This window comes from Odocoileus virginianus, chromosome 17, assembly GCF_023699985.2.
Source record: "Odocoileus virginianus isolate 20LAN1187 ecotype Illinois chromosome 17, Ovbor_1.2, whole genome shotgun sequence".
Classification (NCBI taxonomy): domain Eukaryota; kingdom Metazoa; phylum Chordata; class Mammalia; order Artiodactyla; family Cervidae; genus Odocoileus; species Odocoileus virginianus.
Window position 1 is genome coordinate 35,877,987 of NC_069690.1, and position 27,744 is coordinate 35,905,730.

Genomic DNA, 27,744 nt, shown 5'->3' on the forward strand with positions numbered 1-27,744 from the left:
GCCGGAAGTCTTGACGTAACTTCCGTCGCGCGAAGATGACGTATGACACGCGCTTCCGCGTCAGGGAGCCGGTGGCGGATCCCGGGACGTGGAGACCCGGGGTCCCGGCAGCGGGGCGGCCCGCGGGCCACGGCGGGGATGCACCGTCGTGGGGTGGGAGCTGGCGCCATCGCCAAGAAGAAGCTTGCCGAGGTGAGGGGAAGAAGGCGGGCCCGCAGTCACCCCTGACTCGCGAGAGACAAATCTCTCCGAGCAGAGCTCTATACCCTCAAATAGCCTCCAAAGAATTTAACGCGGGCTTCTCGGATCCCAGGGAGCGAGTTTCTCCAGCTCCCGGTGGATTGGAATGTCATCATCCCCAGAACCATCAGTCCTTTCCCCCACGCCCCCCAGTTTGATTACAAGGGAGTCGTCTGTTCCCTCCTCTCCCTAAGAAAAACCACTTGCGAGACCCTCCTCTTTTCATACTTCTGCGGAGGCAATACAAGTGGGAGCCCGCAGCATCCATTCTCTGAACTCATCCTGGTCTCTTTGCCTGACAGGCCAAGTACAAGGAGCGAGGGACTGTCTTGGCTGAGGACCAACTGGCCCAGGTGAGTAGGTTGGAGGGCTCCAGGTAGCAAGGGAGATACCAAAAGGCTGGGCAGGACTCCTCTGATATAAACCAGATTGTTTGGATCAACCAAAAATAGGGTATTTGGCAAATCCTGATTTCTGTGCTGCTCAGATCATTTAGGTGACTTGCTAATAACAACGATAGCTGACATCTTTGAATGATTACCTACTTTTAGCATCCCAGGCATATGTCCATTTTCTTTAGGTACACTGTCTTGTTCATTCCTCTTGACAGTTCTATCAGGAAAAAACTCTGTTCTTTGCAGTTTAGAATTGAGGGCACTGAGGTGTTAAGTGCTTTATCCAAGGTTACATAGATAGTAAGTGGTAGAAGATTTCTCTTGGTAAGTAGGTGGTAGAAAACTTCAGCCATGTCAGTGGTTGAAGATTTCCTACTGTGTGAATGCTTCAAAATTGATTATTAGACGCATCTTTGATTTGCGTCTTTTGAGTTTTTACTTTAAATGCTAAAGAATAACATGGAAATATTGCCTAACCTCTGACACCCACCACCATCACATCTAGGTGCGTACCAGAAGTGTGTGACAGTAACGAGGGTGTGGTTCCTGCAGTTTCCTTCTCTAGTACTTCCCTTTTCTGTACCTGCCCTCTAGTGTACTCACTTATTTTTCCTGGTGAAGAAAAGGAGGCAGTGAGGCAGGGAAATGGGGCCCTTGAACTGAGGAAAGAGGGTAGACACAAGCTGTGCTCTTCAAAAGGTCCCACTCATAGAGGGAGATAACATGCAGGAATCAACTGGAAATGGTGACTATAATAACATGTAAATTTTTTTTTTTTTTTTAAATATGGAACGCTTCACGAATTTGCGTGTCATCCTTGCTCAGGGGCCATGCTAATCTTCTCTGTATCGTTCCAATTTTAGTATATGTGCTGCTGAAGCGAGCACAATATGTAAATTTTTAATAGGAGAAAATGAGGAGATGCTAGGCCAGGAGTGGTTATTCTTGGTGGGTTGTAGATAGGCTTTGTTAATTAGGGAAAGAGAAGGAGTAATGCAAATAGGAAATCAGAATATCCCCTGAAGCTAAAAAGAATGTAGCTTTAGAATGTAATGTGGTAGACTGTAGACTCACAACCGTTCCTCAGAGATTCTTTATCTAGGGTTAGCCTCACGGAGGTCCTTGACCCACAGATTGATTCAACAACACACCTGATTCATGCCAGGCTTCCTTACTCTCCTATCTAGCTTTTCTGTCAGTTGCTGAAGATTTCCCGCTGTGTGAATGCTGCAAAATTGATTATTAGGTGCATCTTCAATTAATTAATTTCATTAGATTTTTTTAAAAAGTTTATTTTATATTGGAATATGGTTGATTTACAATGTTCTGTTAGATTCAGATGTATAGCATGTTGAGTCAGTTACATATATATCTATTCTTTTTCAGATTCTTTCCCCATGTAGGTCATCATAGAATATTGAGTAGAGTTCCTTACGCTATACAGTAGGTCATCGTTTGTAGGTCCTTCAGTTTAATAACATTTCCCCCCCTGCGCCCCCCCCCCCGGGAAAAGAAGAGCACTTACAACATGTTATATAATAAGAGTTGTTAAGAGAGTAAATCCTAAGAGTTCTCATCACAAGGAAAAACATTTTTTTCTATTTCTGTAATTTTCTTCTATCTGAATGTTCACAGAACTTAACTGTGATCATTTCATGATGTATATGAGTCAGATAATTATGTCGTATAATGCTGTATATACAGTGCTGTAAGTCAATTTTATCTCAATAAAACTGGAAGAAACTGAATGAATGAGTAAATAAGAAAAATTTTAAAAAAGAAAGAATGGGAAAGAAAGAATTGTTAGATGCATACTGACTTTAGAACAGAAACACATAGGGAAAAAATGTGTATTTTAGAATTGAAGCAACATTACAGCATCTTGTTTCTGTTATAGCAGAACTGTGAAGAAGAGGCAGGAAAAAAAGAGAAGGGAACAGTTAACAGTGTAATGGTAGTCCTGAAGACAGTAGGTTATTTCAGCCTTTGCCGTGCCACTGGCCCAGGGGCCTACTCTTGGCATTCAGTTATCGCTTGTTTGGGTTGCCCCTAACCATCCCCTTGTTCATCCTGCAGATGTCAAAGCAGTTGGACATGTTCAAGACCAACCTGGAAGAATTTGCCAGCAAACACAAGCAGGAGATCCGGAAGAATCCTGAGTTCCGGGTGCAGTTTCAAGACATGTGTGCCACTATTGGAGTGGATCCTCTGGCCTGTAAGGAATCTGTAGGGGTGCAGTGTTCTAGGGTTGCTAAGGGACAGAACTCACCTAGTTGTCATCACTATTGCTGGAGCATCTTCTGTAAAGGCTTACAGGGAGATCTAGAGGATGTTATCTATAGGGAGTACCTAGCAGGAAGACTGTCCAGTTTGATGGGAACAATGGAGAGGTTGGAGTGCAGGCTGGGTGGACAGTGTACATGATCTTCCCTGGAATGATGTGCTCCGGAGTTTTTTTTTATGACTATTTTTTCCCTTTATTAAAAAAAATATTTAGTTTTGATAAAAGTGGTATGTGTTAAAAAAAAAAGTGTTATGTGTTTCAGTCAGTCAACAAAGAAAATAAAAGGAGAAAGTAAAAGTCTTTTGACCCTGCCTGTTATTGCAGAGATAAAGTATGGTTAAGGTATATTTACTTTCTAGACACCTTCATCATATTTATAAATTATTTTTTAAAGATATACGGGGTTATGCTGTAATTGCTACTTTATAACCTGCATTTTTTACTCAATAAAATATCTTCAGTGGATTTTCAAATGCCAGGTCTGCTTATTCTTTCTCTTAGCTTTGTCTAGACCATATGTCCCATTATATTTCACTCTGTATATCCTGAGCCAGACATAGCAGCCAAATAGAACTGCTTTTTATATTGCCCACCTTTAAAACTTTCTGAACCTGTTGTTTAGTAGGAATAACCAAGAGTCAGATTGTGTTGAGCATCCTGAGTCCAGAAGGGCTTAACACTGGGCAGAGAAGACTTCCCATAGAGTAGATGTTTTAGTCTAGCTTTGAGAGAAAAAGTTGTAACTAATAAATAACCTAGCTTTTGTCTTTTTGTCTTTTAGCTGGAAAAGGATTTTGGTCTGAGATGCTAGGCGTGGGAGACTTCTATTATGAGCTGGGTGTCCAGATTATTGAAGTGTGCCTGGCCCTGAAGCACCGGAATGGAGGTGAGGGTGGCTGAATGGAGTCCTGTGGACTGGGCTTTGGGCTTCTCTGAGAGGGAAAAAAAAATCTTGAAAAATGATTTTTCCTGTTTGGCAGTCTGCAGGCCAATAGGGTATTGAGAAGCTGTTTGGTCCTGAGAAGCACATGAGTGCTTCATGCAGTTGAATTCATGGCTGGTCTCCATGGCCAGCAGTAAACATGAATGATTCTATTCTCCAAAGGTCTTTGGTCAGGAAAGCTTAGCCCCTAGTTGTTACAGAACATATAGGGAGGTAGAAAATAGGCCTTTCCCTTGATAGATGATATGTCTGGGTTATGATTTTCTCATTAGTAATGGTAGGCCTGCTCTGCTTCTCCAAGGTGTGTTGATGCCAACTGAGTCTCTTTGCTCCACAAAATGTGATCTTCAAAATAGTCATCCAGTGGTGTCATCTTAATAAGCATACTGAATGGTCTTAAAGCTTAAAACCAGTTAGAAATCATTGGCTGTAGATACAGCCTTGGTGTCAAGAGAACAGTTTTTCAGATATGATGCTGACTTTTTTAAGTCATAAAGGTAATCCTTCAACTGCTTTCTGTCCCCCCTCTCCAATAGGTCTGATAACTTTGGAGGAACTGCATCAACAGGTGTTAAAAGGAAGGGGCAAATTCGCCCAGGATGTCAGCCAGTAGGTTTTGTCTTCCAACCTCTTGGGAGTATAGAAAGGTCTTTAAAAATCAGGTGGAAATCTCTTCTCCTTACTGTTTGTAGGTCTAGGCTAGTTTAGAAATCTTTTTTATTCCTCTTTATGATCAGAAGAAACGTTTTTATTTTAGAAAACTGAAGAGAGATATAAAAAAACCAAACCACCCATTGTTTCTCAGCTGAGAGATTATTACTATTAAACATTTTGATTGATTTTCTTCTAAGCATGCATAAATACATGAATGTGTGTGTATACACACACATTTTTTTTAAACATACTTGAGGTGATGTATACTCTTGATGTTATTTGTGGTCAAGGAGATTAGAGCAGGCACTGAGAAAGGCTGGGGAAAGGAGTTGAGCTCAGAAGATGGGGTCTAAATTGCCCTGGTTTACTAGCCTTTATGCATGACTCCAATTTGAGAAAAGGTGAAAAAAGCTAATCAGTATATAGACTGCATATGTGGTCTGCACATTTTCAGATGTGGATTTTCTTCTCTAATTTCATTTGTCAACTAAGAAATCAGAAAATCTAACACTGCTGGGTCTGAATTTCCAAATGGCAGTAATCAGCTGGGTTGCCCCCTTTCAAATAGATAAGCATTCTGTATTTTGCCATAGTTCACACTACTCCCTATTAAGTTCAGCTCACTTATTCACATTTCCTGATGGGCTCCTAGAAGCAAGTTTTTATCTCTGGTGTTGGAATGGCTTGCTGAATGGAAAGCCTGATTCCTCTACCATCTCCCTTGAATGTCTAGGCACCATTTGGTGCACTTTAACCCTTCCTTTTTACTGATGTAGTTAAATGTTGTGCAGACTTGTGAGTCTTCCATCAGGGTATCCTGCCTAGGGCAGAGCTGAAACTTCATTGTTGCTAGGTCTGGTCTGCCAGGGATCTTTACACAGCTGTTCCTCACCTCAGAGACGACCTGATCAGGGCCATCAAGAAACTAAAGGCACTCGGCACTGGCTTCGGCATCATCCCTGTGGGTGGCACTTACCTCATTCAGTCTGTTCCTGCTGAGCTCAATATGGATCACACTGTGGTGCTGCAGCTGGCAGAGGTACCGGTGTGCCTTCTGAGGGTGTGTGTGTGTGTGTGTGTGAGTGCATGTGCATGGCAGTCTGGGAAGGTATTTTCTGATCTCCTCCCCACCATCACTCATGCCTTTTGCTGCAGCGGTCTAACGGATGCACTACTCAGACCTGTGCTTATTTAGCAGATGTTTATTGAGCAGCTCCAGTGCAAAGCACTGGGCCAGGCTGTAGGGGCAAATAAACATGGGTACCACATAGTTCCTGCTCTCAGAGAGCTTACATTCTAGTGGAGGAGCAGACAGACATGCAGACCGCTAACTGAATATCCTTGGTGAACAGAGATTTTTGATGTCTCTGTAAAACTACTTGATGGATTCTTTGAAAAAATTTTTTAATCTTGTCATCCTCCTGTTCCTTAATAGTGCCTTAAGCTGTACCGTCTTCCTGCAGATCCTTACCACGTGTTTAGGGAAGGCATGTTCCGTTTTCTCAGTGCTGTAGTGTAGACTAGAACTGAACAAGGGAGGGAGAGGGCTTTTCTGGGTTGGGGAATGGTTCGGGTGAGGCTGGACAAGGGCTGAATTCTTAATTATTTTAGATTATGATCAGGTTTGATGATCATCATTCCTTCCTATCAGTTAATCATTCTGAATCTTTCTTTGCCATACTCTTGAGTTCTCTGGTAAAAGTCTACATTAATATTTAGTACCAGGGATTCTACTTAAGACTGAGCACCTCAGTCTGCCTACCTCTGTCATCCTGAAAATCTCTTACTTCTGCCGGGACCTCTAAACTTTCTTTTCTGTGCTCCCTTAGGTTTTACCCAAGGGCAGGTCCCCCTCCTGTCTGGATAAATTACTTGTCCCTAGGCAGATGCTGGATTCTAAGGGAAAGCACATACTTAACTCATTCCCCGTTCCTTCCTTCAGAAAAATGGCTATGTGACTGTCAGTGATATCAAGGCCAGTCTTAAATGGGAGACGGAGCGAGCGCGGCAAGTGCTGGTACGTGACTTTTGGAATGGCTGAGAAAAGATGGGCCCCCAGATGGGAGGAGGTGGGTAGACAGGTACCACTCAGGCAAGGGCTGCAGCTTCTAACTTCTTGCCTTGAAGGCTGCTGCTACCACACAGAAGTAATCCCAATGTTTCTCTGCAGATGGCACAGAGAGGTAGGACTCACTCACAAAGGAGGGGGCTTCAAACACTGGCACATAGGTACAGCCAGCCTGCCACTGGGGAGTCACTGACACCTTCTCTCATGACCTGTAGAGCCTGGTCAGACGGTTAATGTGGTTTGACTGAAATTAACAGTTGATATAGAGTGAAGGGAACTATTAACTAATATTACATTTCTGTGATTAGTGCATTTATATATAGTTTTATATATACAAGTTTCCTGGTACTAATGAAAGACTAATGTGAAGAGAGAGTAGCATGAACATGTAGGAGCCCTGGCTTTCAATATCCTTTCCCGGGCAGTTAAACTAAAGACTTAACTTCATCTGTGAAGTGGGGATGACACAAACATTTGTTTAATAATATTGGGTCAAACCAACCCATCTGGAGCATATTTCCAGTTACAGGAACTATGAGTCCATTCTAATACAGACTTTCCATTAACTTCTCAAGAAGGGTTTCCCTGTCTTGTAGCTGTCTGTTACTCAGTAAGTTAACTGAAAGTTAGTGATCTCCATTTTGTTTTTGGGAATGGAGTCGGTGATTTACTCAAGGCCATGTAGCAAATGTTTCTGTGGCCCTACCTTCCTTCCACAACATCCCCCTTCGTCATGATCCTCTTTCCCAGCAGCACAGATTAAACAACTTGGTAGTATTTCTCACACAGTGGGCAAAGATCTAGGTTAAACACATCATTCCAGTTTGGCTGTGTGGATATGTGAAGGCACTCTTGTAGATTTAGTTTGAAAACCCTACTGAAGCCAAGATAGGTTTGAGGATTATATACCCTACTTTGTGGAAACTCCCCTTTCTCAACTGACTTTTTCCTTTTTTCACCAGGAACACCTGCTGAAGGAAGGGCTGGCTTGGCTGGACCTGCAGGCCCCAGGGGAGGCCCACTACTGGCTGCCAGCTCTCTTCACAGACCTCTACTCCCAGGAGATTACAGCAGAGGAGGCCAGAGAAGCGCTTCCCTGACTGGGAATGAAGTGGGCACAGCAACCGGCAGGGAGGAGAGGGAGGAGCTGGTGGTGAATAAAACCTGGACAACTTTGTTTTAAAAAATAACCAAAAAAACCCCACCAAAAATTCCAAGTTTTTTTCTTCCCCCAATATTCTTCATTCATTACTTTATTATTTTTTTTAAAGTGCCTTCACATTGCATTTTTATTGGAGAAAACCTTGTTTATCCACTAAGGGTAACCTGAGTAACAGAAAACAGTGAGCACATATAAAATGACTTGCACAGGTCATCTACTACAAGGTCATGGTAGAGCTGGGCCTAGAATGAAGGCTGTCTTATCTCCTGGCTAAGACAGTCTAGTCTCTGTAGCCCTGAGACATAAATTCTAGTCTCTGTTAATTCCAACCCCTTCCTCACAAGATGTTATCACAAATGAGCAGACCCTAATAGGCCAATAAATATTCACTTTCAGTCTCTTCCAGCTTCCTTTGTAGAGGTTCCAGCTTATGGCAGCAGATGCGGCTGTGAGTGTGAAGGAAATACAGGTCAATGTTAAATGGTGGTTAGAGCAAAGAAAATGGAATGAGAGGAATCAACCAATAATGGATGCAATATTTCTCAAATTCCTTACTGACTTTCCCTCCTATAGTGATCACCAGGTCCCTCTAGCCTTATTGGTGGGAATCATTTATTGAACACCCATGAGACACCCAGTTTTATATACCTTTTATATAGCCCTCACAATATTAAAAGTCAAGTAGGTGTCCTAACTTTTCAGGTGAGGAATCTTTTTTTTTTTTTCAGGTGAGGAATCTTAATTGACAGGGGCCACCTACCACCTTAAGCAGAACTCAAGTTAGAGCCTAGGCCAACTAACCCCCGAGTCCAGGCTTGCCTTTATCTAGCTTTGCCTGGCACAGGTTAATAGAGTTCATATTTAATTTCTTCTTATACAGATGGTCAACCAAGAGAAGCCTTTGTACCAGAAAGCAAGAGCCTTCTATAGCAAATAGAGGAGATGAGCTGGGTGGCCAGTTAAGCCCTGTCTTCGTGGTCTTTAATTCTAAATTCCCAAGGGTTGGTTTGCTATCAGAAAACTGAAAACCCAATAGTTTGGAATATCCATACTGATACACCTTTCCCTTACCAAGGGGATAGTCTGACTAGCTAGCACTGTCTGTCCTTTAGGACATGTTCACTTCCTGAATAGGTATTTCTTTGAAAGCAACTGAGACCAAGATGGCACTCCTCTCCTTGACTGCCAAAGTTACAGCCTCAAAAAAAGGACCGTATTTCTGATGGATGGAAACTCTTGTCACTAGCAGTTCTGCTTCCACACCTCATTATGTAACCCAAGTTTCTGGCTTCCAATGAGCACTATCTTTATTCAACAGTTTCAGGCCTAGGTGAGAGGTGTGGTTGTTAAAATGATCACATTCTTCCTTTTACACAAACCCTCCCACACCCACAGGCGCTTCCTCCTTCTGCCAAAACAAACTTTATTGCACCAAAAAGGAAAAAAAAAAAAATTCATTTATGTACAGTCAGATATAAAGACATCTCTTTGACTCCTGTGCATATATTTCCTCAACTCAAGATTTAGGGCATAAAAGTCAGGCTGGTATGCCAGACATGCTCTGCCCATGGCAGGGCCAAGGAGGATTGTCACTTGAAAGTGGGAACACTTAAATGGATGACTAGACAACACTGGACCAACAGACCAAGGGCATTCTTCTAAGCCCTGTACTAGCTCTGGGAATGGGAGAGGGGAAATTGGAAGCAGGGTCCCTTTTTGAGTCTCCTTGTGAAGAGACCCAGCCTTTAGGTACAAAGCTAAACCTCCATCCCCCAAGCCCACTTACTGTCCAGTTTTTCTTCCTGCCCTCCCAAGTAGGACATTCTCCTTTGTGCCCACCCTCCCACCCCTGGGAGGTTCCATGATCCACAAGGCAGAGGCCTCCCTAGCAGCGGGCAGAGCGGGGATGAATTACCGTTATTCTCCCCTTACATGTGGCTGGATACTGACTGAGGCCCTGTGTCATGTGGCTCACTATTAGCCCACTGGGAGCCCTAACAGAATCTGGAAAGTACAGAACACATCAAAAACGGAAGGATGGGTTCCCTTGATGCCCAGTATCACAGGGCACCTAAAGCACGTTTTTCTGAGCCAACCAGCTAAAGGATCACTGCAGCTAAATACAGATAAGAGAAGCAACACAGCCAGGGAAACGCCCATCAGTCAGTGACGGAGCAGCTGGAGGAGAGCGGGTGGAGAAGGGGAGGGGTCTTCAGAGTCCCAGCCCCCACCCCTCTGCCACTGGCTGCCCCTGTTCCCCACAGCTCCCTAGGCTTTGAAGTGATAAGGTGGGACTACAGGCTGAAGTGAGAATACGCAAGGACAGCCAAACAAAATACAACAGGACTAGCATCAGCCTCCTCTGTATCCCCCCACCCCCGGAGAAATACCCTCATTGTGACTAGTATTTATGAAGAACCTGTTAAAGAGACTATTCTATGTAGTGGCTCTAATCCCATACACACAGCTGCTGCTTGTGTTGGGGACTTTTCAAATCAGTGATTGTGGGAACAAATGGCATTTTCAGTTTCTTACGGTGCCTGTGCAGGCTTTACCACGACCTTGGTTCAGTCCCAGTCACATTTACCTTCTGTCTTAAATCTAAAATGGGTGAGGGAATGGGGGACAGAGGAGAAAGGTGCTCAGGTGCTAGGTAAAGCTTACTCATCAGCAGCCTAGACTCCACCACTGTTCCTTCTCTTTGGTCTGTCTAGAACAGTGACTATAAATTAGGAAAAACTTTTACGCTGGCCCATGGGAAATAATGGGGGTAGAGGCAGGGAGGAAAAGGGCACTGGGGAGCCCTGCTTCAAGACTGCAGACAGACAGACAACCACCCCGACTGCTGAAGTGTCACAGACAGCCCCCCACCCCAAGCTCCCTTCCAGATATTCCCATAAATCTTTTGGGCACACTCCCTCTAGGAATTGCAATTTCGGTCTCCCACCTGTCCCTAAGGAGCTGGCCCCATGGAGAGGTGTGTTGGTTTTGTTTTTTTTGCCAGAGGCCCTTGCCCTAGGTGCTTCTGCATAGGTACCTTGGCCCCTGATTTGGGATGAACACAGTCCCAGATGCTCGAGAACCAAGGAGGTCAGATCAGAAACAGCCTCCCCTCTCCCACACCCTGGGATCCGAGCTTGCTTGGTTCTTGCCATCTTGCAGGATGACGTCACATTTGGAGGGAGATACACAGTGCCTCTCCATCCCTGGGGTGGGGGAAAGGGACTTTGCTGGGACTCTCGAGTTGGGGGAGGGGTGAGGGGAGCAGGGTCTAAACCCTTAGGCTCCCGTGCAGGTCTGTCTCTGTCCCAGATGAGCTGCTATCAGAGTCCATTTCGGCGTTCTCATTATGGAGCCTCTCCAGCACTTTCTGACGAATCAGTCCCAGGCGCATCAAGAGGGACTGGTAGTCAAAGTGGCCCCGTTTCTCTCCGAAAGGGTCCTGTGGGGGGAAAGGAGACAATCGGGAAGGAAGATTCAAGTCTGGGTGGCTCACCCTAGAGAGAGAGCTTTAGGCCCGCATCAAGTACATGCTCAACTTCTGAGCATGGGGACAGAGGAAGGCATAGCACAGAGATTCCCAACAGCAGACATCATCCTTGTTTAAGAATACTGTGGCACGTTCAACGGCAGACAGGTCTGGCTTGGGCTAACATTAAAATGTGTTTGCATTCCCCAAAAGCAAGCCAACGTGCCAAAGGGGGACACACTAACAGGGAGAGAGAGGAGAAATTCAAGACGAGGACTGTAATCATGAAGTATGGCAATGTTTTCAGTTAACCTCATACAAACTATGAGAGGTTCTCTGTGGCTTAGATGGTAAAGGGTCTGCCTGTAATGCAGGAGACCTGGGTTCAAACTCTGGGTCGGAAGATCCCCCTGGAGAAGGAAATTGCAACCCACTCCAGTATTCTGGCTTGGGAAATCCCATGGACATTCCCTTGGGAAGTCCCTGGTGGGCTACAGTCCATGGGGGTCACAAAGAGTCAGATACAACTGAGCGACTAACACTTCACTTTCATACAAACTATACAAGGGAAAAACTGTCCTTCATTCCCTATCCTCAAAGGGTAATTCACTTTTCTGAGATCACAGGCAGGTAGAGAACTCAGGAATTCTGACTTCTGGATAAGCACCTGCCCTCCTCCCCAGGGATCAGTCACTACATTCCTGTCCAGATTTTTGGGCATCAGTCCAGTCCTTGTCATTCAAGATCAAAGATCACCAAACATCATGTGGAAAGGGGATAACTGTCTTTAAAGTCTCAAAAATAACTATGGGTGGGGTGGAGAATATAAAAAAGTAATTAAAAATGCTAAATAGGGATTATGGCAGCAAGGAGGCTGGGCCAAGGTTTACACAAGTGGAGACCTCTTTCCTTGGCAGTTACAAAAAAGTACATGATCCTCTCTCTCACATAATGTCTGCTTCTCCCACATAAACTCCTGCCACACTTCTGCACACACATTACCCTCATGATCAGGGCCAGTGGATGTAAACCACAGTCTCGAGACTACAGCTTGCACTTTCCACATGTGAGGGTTATGGTCCCCAGAGGCTGAACTTCACACTTACTCTGGAGCTGTCAATTTCTCAAATCTTCCTCCTTTCATCACTGGCTCCATTTCCACCCACTCTCCTCTTCCCCAGATGCTGCTTTTCCTGCCCTTCACTCATCAGAAATTGTTTTTCCTTCACAGACTATTAGAAATACTGCTAGATACCAGCAAAGAGAATTCCTGATGGGGAACAAGCTAAAGCATGCAGTGTCCTCAATGTACTCTTAGAAAAGTTTCAGGGAACAAGTCAACCTTGAACTGGCCCTGTCTTCTGAATTTAAATGGGGCAGGTAGGGAGGAAGTCCTTGAAGGAAGGATAGGGAAACTACCATCTCTGAAGAGCACCTAAGGAAACAGGACATTTACTCCCATGGCTGGTGGTGTTGGGTTTGTGGAAACACAGACCAAAAAGAACTGGAAAAAACCTGATGACATCTTAGTCACTTAGCCAAGTCACCACTTTTCTATAGCAAGTAAAGGATCCAAAAGACACAGGACTGGTCCTTCAGGACAGGAGGGTTCTCAACCTATTGCTTGTATCTGAATCTATTTACAATTTAGTTTAATAAGAACCTTTTCATTTAAACAAGTCTAAATTCTGCATTCTTACTGGAAGCAGAAGCACATTTCTGGCAGAGAATGAACAACTGGTTATCATCCTTGTAACAGGAATCTTTCAACAACAATAACTGCACATGCAATGTTTCCCTAAGCATTCTTTCTCTAGACACCCCTCTGAACTAGGGATGAAATTCCAATAATTGACTCTACAATCCCTAAATTCTGAGAGGGCTGATATTCTTAGTTTGAAAAGATCGCTGACCAAGATTGGAAGGAGTTCCAGGATAGAAAGTAGAATGATTCAGATTCTACTCATGAGCACCTACTTTATGCCAGGAACCTAGAACTAACTCCAGATGGCTTCACTCTCTTTGGGTCTCAGTGACTCAAATGCATCAGGTTCCTTTTGGTTCTGAATGCTATGACAGATGTGGATGTCACCCTTGGGGGGGGGGGGGTGTTGTTTAAATGTCTGTTTTAAGGTCTCTGAAACTAGCAGCAGGTTGTTACCTGCATAGTCTGGCCTTGAAGGTGCAGGCGATCTTTGCAGGCCACCTCATAGAAGTCATAATACTCCAGGAAGGACTTCTCCATCACCCCTCTGGAAAACAAGCAAATAAGTTTAAGTTAGGCACAAGACGGGAAGGCACCACCGCTTCATCATCTAACTTTAATGCCAAATTAAGCAGCTAGAATTCCCATGACCAGATTTGGTTTCCTACGATCTTCGAATGGAAAACAGAGAAAGTAACCACTGACTGCCCATGGTTTATTTCCCTTAGATTTTAAGGATTTTTAAATGGGAGTGATTGTTAATACTGATCACCTAAACCCCAACTTCAACTCATGACTTGCTCAATCGTTTTCCAGAGGCCATCCCTAATCCCAAACCTTATTCAAAATTCTCCTAGATACTCCTGAAACATTGTACATGAACCCTATATCAACTTAAAAAAAAGTAGCCCCTTCAAATCTTAGAAAAGTTTGTTTCATTAACTCTTTGTTCATCTCGTTTTAACACCTAGAAGTAGACATGAGCACTAAGAAATGGGTTTATTACGAAGTGCTCTACACCTCATTTGGCTGTGCACAGTCACCATGTCTTTAATATGTCCAGGTCCTCATCAAACAAGGGCTCCCTGAGGGCATGAACTACATCTTTCCCATCAGGCCTGGCACTCTCCAAAAACTGAGAGGCTCTCTGAACTTCCTCTTAGATAACCCTTTGGTCACTTGCTCTTTAAAGGCATGAACCACATCTTTCCTTTTGCCCCAAAGGTATGAACAAGTTAAATCTCCAAAAGGAATACCAAGTATCAAGTGGGCTCTCTTTACACATACCTTAAGGGTTCAGGGCAGGGACATTTTCCTTCCATCATATCACAGACTGCCACTCTGATGGTCTCATGCCGAATACATTCATTGTAATTTTTGCTGTCCCCTGGATGTCTCTCCTATAATGTGACAGATAGCACAGTATCCAAGTATAAAATTCAGGTAAAAAGAAATTAGTATACGGTATATGAACCAAGCAAATTAACTACGAGGATACCTTTCCCACTATATGGCAGACATGAAGAACAACTAAGTGCTTCAGCCCACTCACCTCTCCCCGTGCATACCAACACCCATCCTCTGCTATGGATCATTTGACTACAAGCAGCAAACCAGATGCATCAAATTTCCCTAAGCTTGAAATGAACAGCCTTGCAGAAAGGATTAAGTGGGAAATAACCGTATGTAAGAATAATGGTGGGACAAAAAGTTGTAAATGATGCTAGGAGTCTCAACCTGAAAAACCTATAGATAGCAGGATGCTTCCTGATTAACTCCTTTACATGCCTGTTGGTGCCACCATCATTGAATCAACTATTATCTATCAGATGTAGAACTCGAAATTTCAAAAGAAAAACTCCAAACTTGGTTTAGAGAGCTGATATGAAAATGTGAGAGCATGGTGTCCCAACCTTTAACTCTTCCCTTGTTGCCCCCTCCTACCTCCATCAATCAATGAGAGCCTTGGCCCCTGATCAAAACATAAAATGAACAGCAAAGATAAACGTGCTTTCAGCCTACTATCTCAGTTCCCAACGTGCATCAGAGCAAAATCATAGGGCAATGTGGGATACTGTAAACTTTTTGAGGAAAACAAGAGAAAACTCCATTCTATTACCTTGAGATAGCAGTTCAGTTTTAATACTGACCTGTATTACATTCCTGTTGATGACATACTGTTTTTGTGAAGCTGGATTTTCAGTCTCTACTTTGATAAATAGCAAGTATCACATGAACACAGGAGGGAACAGAAATGAGGGTGGTGGCTCTGATCTGATTCCATGATTTTTAAAGTTGTGTGGCCCTCAATAGGTGTGTACATCCTATTATTAAGTCACTGTAGTCATCTGAGAAGGAAGTAAGTGATTTGGACCTAACTACTTAACAAATGAAGAGTCTGGCATTTCTTTTTGCCTGGGAAACTGAAAAACCACCAAGACAAGAGGGTTCGGTGAACCAAGAATGTTTGGTAGACTTAAGAATAAAAGTCTTGAAAGTGACATGGGCTTCCTAGTGGTGCTAGTGGTAAAGAACCTGTCTGCCAATGCAGGAGAAATAAGATATGCAAGTTTGATCCCTGGGTTGGGAAGATCTCCTGGAGAAGGGCACAGCAGCCCACTCCACTCTTGCCTGGAGAATCCCATGAACAGAGGAGCCTGGCAGGCTACAGTCCATAGGGTTGCAAAGAGTCGACACGACTGAAGCAATTTAGCATGCATGTCTTGAATTTCCAAACAATGTGTAAAAATAAGCTCCTTGGTTAGCCAATGCAGTCCATCTCCATTTCTACTACTCCTGAAATTGCATTCACTGTATGTTTGAAAGGAAGGTTTAGGGAATAATTTTTGTTCATTCTTAAAGGGTATTTCCCTTTGTTTAGGTCTGCAGAGGAATCACCAACGTTAACGTTTTCTCAGGTAGTTTCAAGATGAATTAAGCTGTTTTAATCACATAAAATGAATTATTATCCTTTGAGATATCAGTGGAATTCTTTTCCTGTGCTCACGAGTAACCCTGGAAGGGTCTCTGGAACAATATAAACCTTTGGGCTCCTGGGACTACATCCTGATCTGTGCATCCTTGTCAAAGTTAACTAACTTCTCTGAGTCACAATTACTTCAGCTGAAAATAGGGATAATGTTTATTTTGCAGAGGCAGTATGAGGATTAAATGAGAAGTTACATATAAATGTTTGGCAGTGGCTGGACACAGTACCCCCTTGGAAAACAGGAGTTTCCTCCACCTTTTCTTCGTAAAATATTCTTGCTCTAGCCAACAACTGCTCCTTTGGCTCTGTAGGTAACAGTACTTCAGGACTCCAGAAGAAAAGTCTGGCTCAGCAGCAGTCACTTGGGAGCACCTTAAAGGGATACTGGAGAATGGAGGCATACAGAAGAACCCACTGGCTGCAACCTTCCAAACAAGACGTGGAAATCAATTTCCAAATGACTCCACTGACTTCCACATGGTAGATTAATCCAAGTCAATGGAAATAACTCGATAATGTTATTGTCATTTAGTAAGAAAAAAATTCATTATTAAGGCACACACATGCCAGTTCCAACAGTGACAAGTTTAATACACTGGACTGAGCCAGGTCAAAAATGAAACAAAAGCCCTCAAGCAGATCTTTCAGATCTATGAAAACCCAATATTCAATATTCTATACTGCAGAGCTGGGCCCACCTGGCCTTACCTGCTCAAAGCCAGGTTCATTGTGATAGGGGTTCTCGGTCATCAGGGACTGGATGGAGATGAGCACAGACGAGATGCTCTGGGCTGGGCTCCAGGCAGGGCCGGTCCACGTACTGCAAAACACAGCAGAAGGGAGGGAAGCGCGTGAGGCAGAGAGAGATGGAAAAGGCCACACAGAAAGACCAGTGAACAAGTACCCTGGGGCCTGGCAGCACCATCGTAAGTGACTCACTTTCTCCTTCACTATGAATACTCTGGAATTTCCCAGCCTCCATCTCCTCTCATTCACCAGAAATCAGTCAACTGACTAATCCTCTTATCAAGTGGCACAAAAGAGGGTAAAGCAAGCATGCTAACTTTGAAGGGATTTTCTCAGGGCTAGGAGAGGAACAGTAGACAGGGGAGGTTCCCTTCACCAAAATGAAAGAAATATGATAAGAAAACAACTCCAAAGACAGTCTAAATGTTAACCTCCATGGATCTCAAAGGGCTTACTTATTTATTTATGGGTGGTGATGGAGTCAGAGAGGAGAGAAGTTGAACACAGAGGCAGAGAAGGGAGTGAAGCCATCTGGTTACATAGAGGCCATGTGGTGGGACTGATGATCGGGATCCAGTCTCTATCAAGCCCCCAAAGATTGTCAAGTTCTCTGAAGACTATATAACTCTGACAAAAGACAGAAAGGAAATAAAGGGCATTCCGAGAGTGTGGAGGATTTAAAAATAATACATGAATAACATCTTCAACAACAGAGAAACACCAAAATTACTCCTCTTTCATAAACCTGATGGAATGTTGGGAGGAGGGAAGCTTGGACATTTATGTCTTAGCTCAATTAATAGAAGAGATGGCACCTGAGCTGGAAGCTGAACATAACCTAAAATAGTACTGGCTTGTTCAACTGAACTGGCCAGGTCCTTCTCCCTGCTGGTCTTGAGGAAAGGCCAGTAAGTGCCGAGGAACAGCAGCTCCCTCAGAGCTCGCTGCAGTGCCTCTCAACTTTGCTTCTCAGCTTTGCTCCCCCAGGAACCCTAGACATCACACTCTTTGAAGCCTCTAGTATGTGGGAACTGAAGTCAACAGGGTAAACTTTCAATGTCTTTTGTAAGTCAGCCCAATGTTTTTTATAGTTAAGGAGGAAAGGAGTGACGGTGATAAAGTGAATGGACAATTAACTATGCATGGGAATATTCTCCTCTGATTCTTGATGGCAAATTTTCAAATTCAGAGTAGCTTCTTTTCCTTTCCATCCAATACTTGTGTCGCTTTTACTCCACACCGTCTTACTTCCCCTGTTTCTACTCTGAGCTGATGTTTGCTCAAAATAGTTTTATACTGGCCTAATGAAGGAAAACTTAACACAAAAACATGTTCAAGAACAGCTTCCATACAGAAGCAACAAGTAAATCTCCTTAGCACTATGGGACACACATATCACCATCGTTCCAGCACAGTCAATTCTCTACCCTAATGAGATAAAGGACTTCTTTAAAGACAATCTCCTTTAAAGGACTTTCTCACTGCCACAATCATAGAACAAATTCCTACATTTGAGAGAAATGGGGATGAGGAGAAGTCTGTTTCAGCTGCCCTTTCCCTACACAAACCTAAAAATATTGGACTGGACAGGAAAAAGAGAACAGTATCACCAGTCTGGGCAACTTTCTTAACTTCAGTTTTTACTTATTCTCTGACTCAGGGAAATTCAGACCACACTAAAAAGACCAATCCAGAATATGCTAGAAGATATTTTCATTCTGAATTTTTAACCCCCAAAGGTGGTTAAAGGGAACGGATGAGAACTACATGAAGCAAAATCTTGGCATCACCTAGCAACAAAAATGTACTTGAAACCTGTTTCATTATCTGATGATTTCCAATCTAACATTTTTCATTCCGTTGTTAAAATATAATAATCACCATCACCACTTCCTCCAAAGCCACTCACGAGAAACTTAGAAATAAGACATTCACACCCTTGAATGGCACAGGATCTGCAGCCTTTCTCAACCTGCTCAGGAAAGAATTAAGCCCTGATGCCCTAAGGTAGTGGTTCTCCAACAGTCTGCACCAGAATCACCTGGAGAGCCTGTAAGACACATTGCTGGCCCTACCCTCAGAGCTTTTGATATAGTAAGTCTAGGGTGGGGCCCAGATTCTGTATGGCTATAAATTCCCAGGTGCTACTGCTGCTCGGGGTGAACCACTTCACTAAGGCATCCATTGTACATCATAAATTCTGTTTTTTGCCTCTAGAATGATACTAATCAAGTACCATCCAGGGAAGAATTGAGGGAACAGTCATTCCAATTATTTTCCGTGTTCTGTGATTCAGATGAGAAACCCTGGTTGATAAAGGCTGGCCTAGAGTAGTATTTGCTAACAACCAACTTGGCCACTTTGGAGTCTCCTCTTACCCTAGAATACTCAAGCAGACTTTCCCATTGCGGTAGAAGTTGGGGTTAAACCTCACTGTGTTATTGCCCGTTGTCATCAGTTTGACCCGAGGTGGGTGGATGGGATAGTCGGGCGGACACCGAAACACGAACAGGAAGAAACCCCCTTCATAAGGAGTGTCAAATGGGCCTGTGATCAATGCATGAATCTGCAAAATAAAACCCCATCTCAAAATTGTGAGGTGATGTCCCATCCCAAACCCTCCTGACTTCCACTTGCTACCCACACCAGAAGTAGGACCTTCATCTGAATCCATATTCCATATCCTCACCATAGAGAATCAATGGCCTGTGCTCACTCACACTAATAAATTTTTTTTGGAATTTTAAGAAACCCCATTACAGTGGAGTGGCATCTTACACAGGGGTTACATTCTAAAGTTAAGAGCCCAAGGTGAACATTGGATCAAGCCAAAAATCACCCTTGAGTGTCCCTTAAAGCATGTTTTTTGTTTGGACTTTCCTGATCAGCATTTTATATAACAAATGAATAGAACACCAACATGCAAAATATAACACACACCTGTAAAATATTATCCTAGCAATGTCTAATTTTAAGAAATCAATACTTTTTTTTTTTAAACTGAGTACTAATATTTGGATTCGCCTAGGTTAAACATGTGTACGATGCAACTCCACCCTCCAGTTATGTAGCATAAGGGGAGGTAGATGAACAGAAAAGAGGAAAGGGATTGGAGGCCACAGCAACAGTGCCAATCACAGGGCAGAGCTGAGGTTTGTGATGGGGGCCTATGGTATCTGTTTCCTCTGCAGAGGATCAAACCTACTGTGGAGGATGTGGCTCAGGCAGCATCCAGCTGTGTGAAAGATACAAAGAAAAATGGGGAAACTCAGGGTCCACTCGGAGCCACAGATTATCCCCAGAACTTTCCCCAACACCATAGATTAAATAATAATAATAAAAAATCAGCACTTAGAACTAAATTCTCTTCCTCCAGTTGTGATTATCAAACAAGATTTCTCTTCTCCAAGGGAGGAAAACTTTAACTGGCTCAGTTATATTTCTTCATCTGCAAAGGCTCCTAGGCACTTAAGTCTGCTCAGAATTTAAACAGCAAGGGAAAAAGAACCTGCAATCCAATGCCTCCATCTATAGTCCCCACCTTGTCCTGGTGGCATCCTTTGCTATCTTTTAGCCTTCAGTTCTTTGCAATAGCAAGCTCAAATGGTATCAACATGACATCAACTCTGGGATCCCAGGGACTAGTATATAACACTGATACTTAACTAAGGACAAGATGTCCCAAGAAAAAATTTCCAACTACATAGTAAGGAAAATCTCAATTTAAAGGGAAACCTATTTAAAACAAAATAGACACCAAAAAAAATACCAAATTTGAATTTTTACTGGAAGAAATATAATACTATGAAGAATTTTCATGTAAACAACACAAGATTTAGGTAATCCAATTTCTTCCTAATATCAGTTTAAGTGAAAATTTATCTCTAAGGTAGAGTAATCAGTGACAGAGAAGTCTAGGTATCTATGCCAGTGGAATTTAAGCTTTCTCTGTGTTTGTGTGTGGACAAGACAGGAATGGTCTTTGGGGTGGAAGGGATATTCAAAAGGATCAGTAAGGACTGGAGCCTAAACAAGGCCCTGCAACTACAAACACTGTTCACTCAAGCCTGCCCCTTCCCCAACCATCTTTACATCTGATTTATAGCACCACACTTAAAGGTAAAAAATGGCAGGATAGGGGAAGAGTTGGGTAGTACAATAGGATGTCCATATAATTTATCACCCAAACTGGAGCATTTCTGAGAGTGAAAGAGAGCCTATTAATAGTTAGGCTTGGACAACAGGCATAAATTGGGATTTTCCAAGCCAACTAGAACCCTTTGGCATCCCCAAAACAAATAACCTATTCAAGGCTCTGCTCCACCTCACCGTGTGACCTTGGGCAAGCCACTTACTCTCTTGTAGTTTTGATTTATTCACCTATATAATCAAAGATGTGAACTGGATAATCTCTTTTAGGCTCTTCCAGCTTAATGGCCCCAATTTCCCCAAACCCCACCAAGGTACATACCTTTGTCATGTCAACAGTATCAGGAACAACGAACATTCCTGGAGGAGGCTCCTTATAAATGGACATGATATCCCTGTATAACACCAAGAGGAAGTGGGAAGGGAGTGAGGGAGAGGAGAAGAAAGGGGAATCCCTCGAGCAGGACAGCTGTTGTCACCTCAATGAGGCCAGGGTTTGAGAAGGTGGCACTTGGTACCACAAATGTTTGCACTGTCTTGTTGGCTGAGAAATCTCAGCTGAGGGAGTACTTGTCAGGCAAGCAGAGAGCAAATTATTATCAAAGGGGCATTGTTTCCTCAGGGGGAGGGTAGTGGGGGGGGGGATCAGACACCCCAATGGCAACAGATGTCACCCTGGAAAAGTCACATCCCATTTACTCTCACTTCCTCCCACACGGCACTTCACTCACTCCCCACCTCCGAGATTCCCAGGTACTACTCCTGAATGCTACATGAAGGCTTCTCAGTTACTAGGAAGGCTTAATCAATTCTATTAAAAATCTAATTCTATAAACTACATAGTAGACTGTTGTTGGCATGTGGATTATATGAAGCAAGTGAGCTAACAGGGAGCAACAATGGCCTTCCTGCCCAGGAGACTAATAGGGTAAAAATGTCCTCAGGCTGGGGAAGGGATCCTCTGAAACTGTTGAGAATCGCACATGTGGAAGAGGACATGTAACCATTACTATGTAAGATGAGAAAACTTCTAGGTCATAGCTCATGAACTAGAATGGATCAGTTGTGAGCAAGGGTTTACAGAGGATGTTCTGTTGGAAAGTTTAGGGACTTGCTATGGAAATGAGTTTGAGCAAGCTCCTGGAGTTGGTGATGGACAGGGAAGCCTGGCGTGCTGCAGTCCATGGGGTCGCAGAGAGTCAGGACACGAGTGAGTAACTGGACTGAACTGAACTGAGGATACATAGGGACATTAAAAAGTGCAAATAAGCAACAGAGTAAAGGAAAAGAAGTATTGGCAGAACTGAGAGGTATGTCAGGATTGGAAGGCTGAAAATGGCCAAAGGAGTACAAGAGCTGAGGGGTGCTGAATTTAAGTTAGTGGTGGCAACCTCGATGGAGTTGGCAAACTGTGTCAGGCACTGGGCCAGGTACTTTACACACAGTATGCAGTTTAATTTTCAGAACAATCAGTAGGTAGAAGCAACTGAAGGAACTTGGAATGTGGGGAATGTGATTACCTTGATGAAGATGACTGTGATGGGGGCATGGGGAGAGAATCTGGTTGTCAGTAAACAGGTTTCAGGATTGACAGTAGCTAAAAAGCATTCCCTTTTCCTCTGTGATAGGTACTACACGCTAAGCAATTTCGCAAAAACATTATCTATTAAATGATACGATCTAAGACCAGTCACCCAAGAAATAAGCACAGAAGGGACCTGGACCTTTGTTCCTATATTTGAATTGGGTATATTGACTTCAGAAAGTAAATCACATGACTCAGGGGAACGACTACAGAAAAGAAAGTCTTGAGAGGGATATTACAAGCCAAAGTGAGACTAGGGGTGGGGGCGGAGCGTGAAGAAAGCTCGAGTTCCTGGAACAGGTGTGAGAGCAGACAGTTTTGGGATTCTGGAAAAGTGGTTCAAGGGAAGGCTGCCGGCATATGGGAGAAGAGACCTAGACTTGGGGAGGGGACTCTGAGGAGGGGGTTTGAGGAGGCCGGGGATAAAAAGCCAGGCTGGCCGGGGAAAGCAAGCTGTGTGTGTATTACAAACGGGGCTCGGGAGGAGACGACGCAGGGGACCGCTGGGTGGGGCCTCCCAGCAGCATCTAGCAAGGCTGGGGTGGGGAGGGGGGGAGTGAGGCGGTGCAGAGGGCGGGAGGGGGTGTTACTGAAGCGCGAAAGGGTCGGGTTTCGGGCGGGAGGTCGGGTGGTGTGGGGGAGGGTGTCCGGACTGGAAACTAAGGGCTCAAGAGAGGTTACCGAGGGGCGGGGTCGTACCCGGTCAGGCCAGGAGGGGCTTGGTGCTTGTGGGGCGGGGGGAAAAGAGGACTTGGATCCCGAAGCTCCAGGTAAGCAAGACGTGGGCCTTGGAGTTGGGCCACCGCGAGGGCAGCGCGGAGGCAGCGGGGGTTGGGGGTTGGTAGTGGGAAAAAGGGGGGGGGGCGGGGAAGGTCGAGCCCCGGAGCTCGGGGCTGGGGGAGGAAAAACCCCGGCTCACCGCTTGATCCGGAGTAGACATTGCGGCGCGGTTCGTTCGCCGTCCCAGTCGGAGCTGAGTGTGGGGTCCCAGTGGCTAAGGAGCGCGGCCCCGTGGGCAGCGGCCGAGGGCGGGAGCCCCGGCAGCGGAGCCAGGCCGCTCCCCGGCCCCCCGGCCCCGCCCGCTGCCGCCGCCGCCGCCCACACATCCGGCAGGAAAGGCGGCCCGAACCCGCCGCCGCTGCCGCTAACACCAACAACACCGGTAACGCCGCTTGCCCCAGGGCCCGCCGCCCCGGCGCCTGCTGTCGCCGTCGCCGCCTCTTCAGTCGGACTCTCCGCCATCGCTTCTTCGCTTCCGGGACTGCCAGGCAGCACGTCCGCCGACCAGAGCGGCCGCTGCTCCCTCCCGCTCCTGCACCACCGAGAGCCGGGCCAGAGTGTCCCCACCCGCCGCTTCCCCGGCCCGGGCGGCGCTGGCTCCGCCCGCCCCCTCCCAGAGCAGCGAGAGGCGCTCTGCAAGAGAGTCCACCCACAGTCCTCCAGAGAGGGTGGGGGTCGGAGCTCGCCGGGCAAGAGTGTGTACTGGGCCTGCGCGGACTCAGCGCTTTGCGAGAGGAGGTTCTGAGGCCGGTTGGAACTCCTAGGTGTGGTTGGGTCCCCAACTCCAAGGAATATTTAATTTTTAAGCGTTGAAAGGGGAAGAGAGGAGGACCATTTACCACATTTAGGAACGCGACCCTCAGACCTGCGCAAGGGGGAGGATTGAGGCTCCAGCCTCTGAGGGGAGGCGCTGAATAGAGGAGTTGACTCGCTTAGGGCCCTTCCTGTCCGAAAGTCTGTGATTTATCCTTCCTGTACCCTCACTCACGGAGGGCAGGCTGCCATTGCCCCCTGCCTGCAACAGAAGCAAGAGGAAGGAAGGAAGGAATCAGAAACTGCGAGTGGAAAAACTACGTCGTTTTAAAATTTATTCAATGTATATTTATGAAGGGCCTGCTAAATGCCAGGCACTTTTGCTAGGCGTTGCCATAGGGATACTGAAACAGACCTAGAGAAGCTAGGTTGAAAAAAAAAAAATCAAGCCTCCTGACTTCACTCTTAGCATTTCTTCCCACAATTCTTTATGCAGGAATCAAGGGGATGTGAATTGAAATCCTGGAAGGATTTCTCAGGACTTTATTGAGATATGTAAGCTGAAAAAACACTATGGGCTAAGGAACACAAGCTATCAAAAAAAAAAAAAAAAAAAAAAAGCCTTCCCTTTTCTCCCTAGCAAGAGTACAGGATCATAATCTAACAACACTCCCAGCGGGAGTTGGGGCAGTACTGAGTAACCAAATATACTGATATTTCTGCAAGAAAGCATATGAATATTCATACTGGTTGGGTAATTTATGAATATTCATACTAAAACAAATCGCTGCATTTTATATTTTTGCCGCCAAATTTGTTTTAAAAAAGGAAGTCCTGTCTTCACAGTTTTGTGAATTTTCCAACAGGGGTCTGTGGAGTTGAATGATAATAGCCAGCATTTATTGGGAATTAAAATATTGTGTTAACATTTATTGAGTTAAAAAAAAAGAAAAAAATGTATTGAGTGCCTAATATGTGCTAAGGGCTTTATATACTTTGTCTTGTTTATTCCTTTCAACAAACCTGTGAAGTTAAGTATTGTTATTAGTCCCTTCTGATAGGTGGCATATTGTTACAGCTTGGAACTCTCTGACACTATCACATTGTACCTTGTACTAATTATGGTACATAATGGTACAACTAATTTGATACCTGTTGCTTCCTACTCCCCCACCCTGTTTCTTGGGACTTTAGATCATGTATTATCTATGAATCTAGCAGGGGCCCTGTCATAAACTTAGGTACTTACCATGAAGCAAAATGAATTGATACACTATACAGATTTCCTGTTTTGTTGGTATAGTATTTTACCTCTCTATAATAAAAATGCCCAAGTATCTGTGAAGGATACTCAAGAAACTGGTAACAGTGGTTGCTTTTTGATGGTTTGGTTGCAACATACGTACATACGTACACACAGATATTCACACACTTGTACCTTTTATGTGTGCTGTGCATCTATTGCTTATTGAAAGTATGTATTTCATTTGTTTTTCAAGGATTCCAGAATTTTTCTTGGTTATTACTTACTTAGTAAGATGATCAAAAGTCAACTCACAGGGTAACCTCACACACAAAAAAACACTACTCCATAGCTTCTCCTGGAGAAGGCAATGGCACCCCACTCCAGTACTCTTGCCTGGAAAATCCCATGGACGGAGGAGCCTGGTGGGCTGCAGTCAACGGGGTCCCTAAGAGTCAGACGAGACTGAGCGACTTCACTTTCACTTTTCACTTTCATTCATTGGAGAAGGAAATGACAGCCCACTCCAGTGTTCTTGCCTGGAGAATCCCAGGGCCGGGGGAGCCTGGTGGGCTGCTGTCTGTGGGGTTGCAGAGAGTCGGACACGACTGAAGCGACCTAGCAGCAGCAGCATAGTTCCTCCAGGACTACAGACTGCAGAGGCCCATGGGTGGCCCGTGGAGAGGGGATGCCTCAGTGAGTCTCTTCCTTATTACTAGGCCATTGTTTTCAAGTATAAGGTCCATTAGCAACGGGACAGTGACAGAAAACACAACCTTACAGGAGAAGAATGAGGTTCAACCTTTGATCTGTACCACTCTGCAAATACCCTCTTTGAGCCTATTTCTGCATCCATAGAATGGTGATAATTATTGCCTCTCAGGGTTTTTCTGAAGATTAAGTGTGGCACTTCTAGATGTGTTTTGCGAAGTGGTAAGCATTGTCTAAATAATTGGCACCTCACTTGCCCCTGTACCTTTTCTGAGCCTGTGCTCGTAATTTTCTCTACCTGGAATACTCTTTCCCTTCATTAGGGAAAATACTAGTTATTTAAACTCTCTAAGCTTCTATTCCTCATCAGTAATATTGATAAAGTAATAGCAGCTATAAAGAAGAGATAATGTGATAATGAATGTACACAATACCTGGCCAGAGTAAGTGTTCAGTAATTATTCTTATTTTTATTATTCTTACTCATTGTCAAAGCTGGCTGTAATATTACTTTCTCTGCCAAACTTTAACACCCCCAGGCATATTATTAATATTATCATTAATTAGCCATTTAAAACGACTCCATCCTCTGAAGTAACTCAGACTTTTGTTATAGCACATAACTGCTTTTTATTTTAGTGGTTTCATTACTCATCTGTCTAGTTACTGCATATGGCATTCTCTGGGATATAAGCATGGAGGACCTACCTTCATCTCCAGGACCTGACATTCCGTGATTATTGAAGAAATGGTGAACAGAATGGAAATTAAGACATGGTAGCCAGTTGCTCTTCCCCTTACCATGGATCTTTAAGCTTTCACTTCCTTTTCCTCAGAAATGCCTGTTTTCTTTCCAAAGGGCTGGCCAGCCTTGTACAAAGAATCGTCAACTCAAGGCCTGAAGGGCTGCAGCTGCTTAAAGGACCAGCCCACAACTCCTAGGGGAACTCCAGAAAGCCTCCAAACTGGGAAGAAGAAGGACCAGGGAGAGGCTAGCAGGACTTTGTGAACTGGCATTGCTTGCTCCAGTGCTACTTTTTTCAAGGCAGTACCTGGCACCTTTCCCTGGCAGCTTGGCCAGAGGGCAAGAGTGCTTTCTGGAGCCAGTCCCATGGCCTCTGGGGATAGATGACACACCCAAGCAGTCTCCCTATGGGAACTTGGATCCAAGCGTCTCTTTCCTCCCCAGCACGCTGGACTGCACTGAGCCGTCTCTTAGTGCAGCAGTTTGGTAGCACCTTACTCGTGGCAACCTGGCAAGCACTCTTCCCCAGGACAGAGGCCACCAAGTACCCTGGAGTTCAGGTCACTGCTGTGCCTCAACCCTCTCTAGATAGATGCATCGTGAAGATGGTCCTTCCCCAAGGTCCTGTGTCCCCTTGCTGTCTGGAGTGCCTCTCCTCCCCAGTGCCTAGCCTTTTGTCTTGGGCTTCTTGCCAGGAATAGATGAAGAGCTCCTACCCAGGTTGTAAATTGGGGACTAAATGGAAAAATCAGAACTTGGACTGGGTATCTTGAAGCTTCTGATTACAAGTAATAATAGCTATATTAAAGTTTTTAAAGAATATATGTATTAAGTGTTATTACATATATCAATACATCTTTATATTACATATATTTAAACTGTACATCACATATATCAATACATCTTTATATTACATATATTAAAACTACATGTATATTAAAAATCCATTCATGTATATATTACATGTATTATCATTTGCATATGTGAGTGAGTGATAGTTGCTCAGTTGTGTCCAACTCTGTGACCCCATGGTCTGTCCATGAAATTCTACAGGCAAGTGGGATTGCCTGGGTTGCCATTCCCTCCTCCAGGGAATCTTCCCATCCCAGGGATTGAACTCCG

The 27,744-nt window shown here is 44.4% G+C and overlaps 2 protein-coding genes, 1 long non-coding RNA gene and 1 other non-coding gene across 4 annotated transcripts; 2 read left to right on the forward strand and 2 right to left on the reverse strand.

The window, feature by feature from the left end:
- The first annotated feature begins 40 nt into the window (after window positions 1–40).
- Window positions 41–8,146, forward strand: SNF8 (SNF8 subunit of ESCRT-II). Its single transcript, XM_020871224.2, has 8 exons — window positions 41–192; window positions 543–593; window positions 2,712–2,850; window positions 3,701–3,805; window positions 4,399–4,471; window positions 5,414–5,555; window positions 6,459–6,533; window positions 7,547–8,146. The coding sequence occupies exons 1-8, from the start codon at window positions 43–45 to the stop codon at window positions 7,682–7,684; spliced, it is 873 nt and encodes a 290-aa protein (XP_020726883.1). The 5' UTR covers window positions 41–42; the 3' UTR covers window positions 7,685–8,146.
- Window positions 1,416–1,522, reverse strand: LOC139039238 (U6 spliceosomal RNA). Its single transcript, XR_011492561.1, has one exon. It is a non-coding gene; the product is annotated as a U6 spliceosomal RNA (small nuclear RNA).
- A 1,006-nt stretch (window positions 8,147–9,152) lies between the features above and the next one.
- On the reverse strand, window positions 9,153–23,744 carry UBE2Z (ubiquitin conjugating enzyme E2 Z). Its single transcript, XM_020871223.2, has 7 exons — window positions 23,310–23,744; window positions 21,128–21,200; window positions 19,035–19,222; window positions 16,618–16,729; window positions 14,208–14,320; window positions 13,377–13,467; window positions 9,153–11,188 (listed from the first exon to the last, which is right to left on the reverse strand). The coding sequence occupies exons 1-7, from the start codon at window positions 23,630–23,632 to the stop codon at window positions 11,018–11,020; spliced, it is 1,071 nt and encodes a 356-aa protein (XP_020726882.1). The 5' UTR covers window positions 23,633–23,744; the 3' UTR covers window positions 9,153–11,017.
- LOC139039103 (uncharacterized) lies at window positions 23,050–27,442 on the forward strand. Its single transcript, XR_011492289.1, has 2 exons — window positions 23,050–23,160; window positions 26,737–27,442. It is a non-coding gene; the product is annotated as an uncharacterized lncRNA (long non-coding RNA).
- The last annotated feature ends 302 nt before the right edge of the window (window positions 27,443–27,744 follow it).